Below are 6,583 nucleotides of genomic sequence, written 5' to 3' on the forward strand. Positions count from 1 at the left end.
TCCCTCCCCTCCCCTTCCCTTCCCCTCCCTCCCCTTCCCTTCCCTTCCCTTCCCTGACTCTCACAGCTTCTCAACCAGCCTGGTCTAGGCCACAGTCCCTGGTAAGGTCCATGCCCCATAAAGAGCCCATAAATAGGCTGTGAATGGGGGGAGACCCTTCACCCAGGAGGTTGGTGTAGGTTACTAATTAGGGCTGAGAAAGCCAGACCAGGCCAAAGACTTATTTCCAAATGAAATGCAGGTCCCTGCATGTGTGAGTTGCGAGGAAGAGTCAGGGATAGAGACCCTATGGGCAAATCCCCGCACAGGAACCACTCCGTTGCTTCCTGCACTCCATTCCTTCAGCTGTAACAGGCAGGCTAAAGCCCATCAGTGAAGACCTCTGTGTGAGTGATCTTCTCCCCAGCACATACCACCAGTTATGAGCAAAACCTGCCCTCAGCAACACCACCCAGCTCTCAGGTAAAAGTTGGTGGCCAAGAGAAGATCCTTTTGATTCTAGCAATAGTTTATGTCCCATCTTACAAGCTATGGGGCAGTCAGCAGTCCTGGGCTAGGGAGGGTCAAGAAGTACATGTGTCAGAGACAGCTGCAGAGAGATCATGGCAGGAGAGGGGCTTTCAACAGCACCTCGCCCCAAGGAGCAGGGCACACTAGTGGGTAGTCATGGGGGACATCCTTAACCCTCCTGTTGCAGCTCAGCTCTGCCTTGGTACTGTGAAGACATAGATGGTGCAGGGTCACCCAAGCACTGTGTTGGAGGGAGCCAAGTCATGGTTCCCAGCTTCCCCCCTGTTGGGGGGGAGGGTGTGGTACAGGAAGCTTGAGTGTGCTGGCAAACCTGACAGCTCAGTCTCCGGGCCGGGGGGAGGAGTTCTCAGCTGGAAGAAGGGGGTTGAACAAAGTGGCTTTGTTTGGTGTAATCCTCCTGAGCTGCTTCCCACTCCGCGGGGCTGAGGGGGTTTGTGGCAGGATAAGCTGCGCACACACGCACGCCGGCGCGTGCACGCAGGCTCCTCGCTCGCCGTTGTGCTGGCAAACCTGACAGCTCAGTCTCCGGGCCGGGGGGAGGAGTTCTCAGCTGGAAGAAGGGGGTTGAACAAAGTGGCTTTGTTTGGTGTAATCCTCCTGAGCTGCTTCCCACTCCGCGGGGCTGAGGGGGTTTGTGGCAGGATAAGCTGCGCACACACGCACGCCGGCGCGTGCACGCAGGCTCCTCGCTCGCCGTCCAGCTCAGGTGTACCAGGGCACATTCAGTCGTTGAGGAATTCGCTGCGTGCCTCCCATGACTGCTCCATGGGGCACCTCCGTGTGCCTTGGGGCTGGATTCAGGCTATGCACCGCAGTGCAGTAGGGACCAGCATGTGTACCACACGTGCAGCGAGGAGTTCACGGAACCGGGATGAAGCCTCCGGTCACTATGCCCTCATGCAGACTGCAGCAGAGCAGCTGCTCAGGCTTCCCAACACCATGGGCTGGGAACCCTTCCTCCACTGCCAGCCCTGGTGCTTTGAGAAGGTACATTGAGAACATCTCTTTGGCAGAGAAACCATCAGGTGTGGGACAACCAAAGGGATTGCTCTGCCAAAGAGATGTTTCTTCTCTGCCTCTGAACGTTTCCCTGACACGGTAGCTTAAGAAATCATAGCAATGCCGCTCAAATTTTGTTTCTTTCTGAGACTTGGCGAGAAGAAGATAGCCCACTACGATGCAAGACCATAACATCAGTGTGTCACAATTGTTTGACCTTGTCCAAAAAAGGGAAAACACTAACTCTGCACTCTTACAGTCCTTTCCCTGGTGGTACACCATGACTTTTGCCCAGGGTGATTTTTATATATTCAGGCTTCTTGCTCTTCTGTTGAGAAATGGGTCCTCAGCCAAACGCAGGTGCTGCCCACCTGCGCTCGGCTGTCCCTGTAGGGGTATGTAGGCTGAGGCTAACTGTCTCACTGTCTCATTTCCTCTCCAACCATCAGGCCGCTTGGTTGATGCTCTCAAGAACTACGAGGTGATCTTCTATCTGGCTGGCTCAGAGGTGGCACTCTCTGCTCTCTTTCTGGCTATGGCCACCTACTGCTGCCTGAACCGAGGGAAGAAGAAGGAACCTCCCCCAGAGAAGAACCCCTCAGGTGGTCACTCAGGTGGGAGTGACACCGAGGAAGCAGAGTCCGATGTGCAGGAAGCTGAGGAGCACAGCAGCGACAACCACCAGCCAGCCCATAGCACTGACAATGCTGTGGTGGCAGCCAGTGAGGAGGCCAACCATGTGGCAGAGGAGCAGAGTGGGGAGGGAGGCAGGTGTCCTGAGGGGGACGGGGAGGTGTTGGCACGAGATGGCTGCAACGCTGACCAGACGGTGGAGAGGGACAGGTTTTAGCCGAGGCAGAGGACCAGGGATGTATAAAACTGGCCTTGTTTGCAAGCAGCTCAGCGTGGGAGGGTAGGTGGGATATGGGGTGATGAGAGTTGAGACAAAAGCAGATGTACAAAGGAAGAGGGAGAGGTCTAAGAATAGCTGGTCCTTATGTACATATGTCCACATTCCTACCCAGTGACATGTCTACTTGCGTCCTGCACCCATGCTGGTATAACACAGGCTCAGAGCAGCCCAAACACCAAAAAGAAAAAAAAAAAAATCTTCTTTCCTCACTTTCAAACCAGCCCTGGAGAAAGTCTTCTGAAGCGGCTGCCAAAGACTCTCCTTTTCCTTTTGCATTGTCACAATACAGAACACAAACAATTAGAGACTCTTTGTCATCAGATCTGGTACGCTTTGGTCTGGTGTGTTTCCTCTGCCCCAATTCCAGGGTTGAGATAGCTCCAGGCTAGCTGGCAGTAGGTTTAGGAGGTGGTGTAATTCATAGCTGTCATCTGGGCCACCTCCAGCAGCAGCTAGCTGAGGGGTAGACACTTCATTCTCCGCAGTACCTCCCTTGGGCACTGCCAAACCAGGGGGACACTGTCTCCAATCCACATCCATCTGGAGCATCTTTTGTGGGTGGTAAAGCTGGGACACATGATGCTGCTTGTCCAAGTAGGGAAGCGCTGGGTTAGAGGCTGCTGCTGAGGTTCAGGAAGACGACATTTAAAGAAAACTAATGACATTAGGGCAGCAGCCACAAGGCAGAGCCTCGCCGGCAGGAGTAACAGTGAGCCACCTTTATGTAGGAGTCCTGTTGTTGTGTGAAGGGAATGACTTGGTCCCTGTGGAGGTGGGGGTTCAGGGGCAGGTAAATAACTGTGTCCCAAGTGATTATCCACTCAGTAGGAACGTCACCAGACGCATGTGTGTTTTCCTTTTAAATAGAGAAACCCTCCCTTACATAAAGGAATCAAAGGTAAGGAAGAAGGACAAGCCACAGCCCCCGGGTGCCACTAACGAGGGTGCTGGAGCACGTGGTAAGGCAGGCATGACCCCCTCACCCCGCTGCAGTGGTGGATTTCTAGTCTGAGGGAGGCCAACCTTCCCTGGCATGCTTAAACCACTCCTAATCTGCTTTAGGACAGGATCTTTTATAAACACTCCTGGCCAAAGCCCTTTCTTCCGGTTTCCTGAACTGCTTCACCTCAGAGGCCCTGAGGAAACCTGTGACTATAGCCAGGGATCAAAAACTAAGCAGAGGGCTACAGAGAAGGCAGCTCATGGGACCACTGAAATAGGTGTTTGATTCCAGACCAGAGCAATTACAAATCAACAGGTAATGGGTGAAGCTTGCAGGACTGGTAAAGCCATTTAAACCCAGAGCGGGAGTGGGGACATGAAGGAAAGGGTTTCATTCTAGATGCTCCCAAGCAAAGTGCAGTAAATGATAAGCAAAATAAAGCTGCTGAAGAATGCCAGTTTAAGAAGAAACTAAGGAAATCGGAGGGGTGAAGGTAAACCCCATGGACCGGTGCCCCGTTCCACCATGGCTAGCACCACCACTGTTAGTCACAGTGGTGACTTTAGGCTTTTCCCTATCCAACCCCTCTTAGAAACATCCCAAATCAGACTAAGCACCATGACAACCCCCAGATGCAAAGCTTTGGGAGAATGAGAAGCAGCAGCAAGGAGGGTGGAGCCCTGTAGGCATTCCTTCACTATTCCACAAGCTTGTTCTCCTCTCCTCACGTGGCAAGATCCCTGTTTCTGCTCTGCTCAGCCAAGCTGCTCTGGAGCTCTTTCCCCAGCAAACCCAAACTCCTGTTCCCCAGGCTGGGTTTTCCTTATTCACCAATACCCCCTCCAAGAAGCATCCCAGAAGTCCAAGTCCCACAGCGTGAAAACAACCCTTGTTCTAGTGACCTGCATGGTGCTGACAAGGTCCCCTGTTTCCTTGTCACCGGTCAACATCTCCCATGAAGTATCCTGCTCCTAAATCTTTTCACAAAAGCCCACAGAAGCCCTCAGGGCACAAGATCTCACTACAGACAGTGTTGCGCAATTACTCATCCCTCTTCCTGTCTCTCCACCAGTCGGGCTGCAAAAAACCTGGCTACACTGCCTTCTGCTTCGCGTTCTTGGCTTTCAGGGTCTGCTGAGGAGTTTTTTCTGTTTCTCTTAACTGCTCCATATTTTGGCACAACAAACAGTTCTGAAAGAGGATCAGGGACTTAATCATCAGCTCAAGCTTGTGATGCAACAGCTGAGCTGCGTGGAAAAGCTGGCCCTGGAGGGATGCAAGGATGCTACCAAGTGGCTTTACAAGGCTGATGTTCCCCTGGGAAGCTAAGATGCAGAGAAGCTGGTATTACACAGAGAACTGGCCTTGCTACAGCAGTTATGAGCCTCCTCCTCTGGAAGCCTGTGCTGCATGACCACCGCAGCTCGGCACACAGATTATCCACCAGTACCAGCCAGAAAAAAACCAGCCAGCACAAGACACCCATCTTCCCATCATTACATTTTAAGAGTAAAACCAATGGAGGATGAGCAAACAAATCTCTAAAGAAAAGCCGTGAAAGACAGCAAATGAAATCCCACATTTTTCTTTATTAGAGACAACAGTCAGCACATCAGAGTACGCTTTGATTTTCCAGAGCAGCTTGACCATGGATGGCTTTCTTCTAGGCACCCAGAGATGACGAAGCTCCAAAAACAAATCAAAGAGGAAAGAAACACCAAAACAAACATCTTGATCATAAATTAATGCCTTTAAATAACTTCTCTCACTATCACCAGAATGTAATGACAGAGAAGTCATTACCCCTGGCCTCTGAGAAGCACACCACTCCTGGCAGTTGTGCTGCCCACTAAAAGAGAAAGTGCCATCTGCATCTGGGATCAGCCCACAGGGATGGCGGGAGGAGAAGAGGAAAGGAAGGAGGGAAGAAGCAGCTTCACTTACCTTGGTTTTCCTTTCCTCCCTTCCCTTGTGCTGGAGAATGGGACGATAGCTACGGCTTCTGGCTGGCCCAGAGGCAGCACAGAGAGGAGGGCAGTGGGTAGTAGGTACACTCTTCTCGCTTTGCACTAAAAAAAAAAATATCTCAAAACCCCTGCCTGCAGGCCACATCTTCCTCCCTCTACAAGGCTTCCTGACTCTCCTCTTTAGTTCGAGGATGGGACATCTCCTTTGTGGATCTACGGTAGCTCCTCATGGCAACTGCACAAGGAAAGAGCATGCAGGACCGGCTGCACACCCTCGAGAAGCACATTTGGTTATCGTCCACCACAAGGAGCTGAGAGAGAGGAGAACAATGGAAAAGCACGCAGCTTTGCTGTTATTCCCAGAAACCTCCTGCCTCAGGCAAGCACATTCACCTCAGCATCTCTGCCAAGTAGGAGGGCTCCTTCCTGAGCCTGGTCCCTCCTTCCTGCAGGGAAGGGCAGAGCCACAGCCTACAGGATTCCGGCCCTGGAGTGTAGCTATGGAGTGTGCAGTGCCAACTGTGCAGGCACTCAGGGACTGTGAGGAGGCTGATAGCCAGGGGAAGAGACTTCTAATCTTTGCAGAAGGGTTGCAGCAGCCCAGCATCCTAATCCCTGCTTCAAGAGCTCCTTGGCTGGCAGGATGATCAGATCACACCTATCGCCACTGGCTCTCAGAATCAGTTAGGGCTTGCTCCTAGTTCTTAAAAACAGTGGTGCAGAGATCTGGGAGTGGTGGGAATGATCATCCAACAAAAATCAGTCCTGCAGCCCACAGGGACAGATGGAAGAGAGAAAGGAACCTTAAAATAGGCCAGAGAACAGGAAGCTTGAAGAAAGCAAGCAGTGGGGTGAAGAAAACAATGCTGGTGCTAACACCTTCCTATAGCACAAGGGGAAGGCAGAAGGGGGCTGTTCTGGCCATTCGTAACCATCTCCAGATGTTTAACTGGTTTCCACGTGCCAGAGGGCAGTCACGCACCCCACAGGCTCAGCAGTGTCCTGTTGGCACATGGAGTCACATGGCAGTGTGGCAGGGGATCTTCCTCCCCACACCTTAGTACCCGAGTTGAACAGCAGAAGTCTCTGGGGGGAAAAGGAATATCCAGGCAGACAAGCAAGGGAAGAGAGAGCAAAGTGGAGGTTGGTGCCAATCCAGCCATCCACCCTCACCCACAGCAGAGGAGGAATCCCAGGCTGGGCATACACAGAAGTCACGGAGGACAAATT

The 6,583-nt window shown here is 52.3% G+C and overlaps 1 protein-coding gene across 1 annotated transcript in view; it reads left to right on the forward strand.

The window, feature by feature from the left end:
- The window catches only part of LOC104488813 (monocarboxylate transporter 3), an 8,661-nt gene extending 5,903 nt beyond the window's left edge, over nucleotides 1-2,758 (forward strand). Inside the window, exon 5 of the mRNA XM_010130894.1 lies at nucleotides 1,980-2,758. Coding sequence (XP_010129196.1) covers nucleotides 1,980-2,380 — 401 coding nt within the window. The 3' untranslated portion in view covers nucleotides 2,381-2,758. The remainder of the gene's footprint in view (nucleotides 1-1,979) is intronic.
- Nucleotides 2,759-6,583: the final 3,825 nt, after the last annotated feature.

This window comes from Buceros rhinoceros, unplaced genomic scaffold (assembly GCF_000710305.1).
Source record: "Buceros rhinoceros silvestris isolate BGI_N320 unplaced genomic scaffold, ASM71030v1 scaffold30032, whole genome shotgun sequence".
Lineage (NCBI taxonomy): Eukaryota > Metazoa > Chordata > Aves > Bucerotiformes > Bucerotidae > Buceros > Buceros rhinoceros.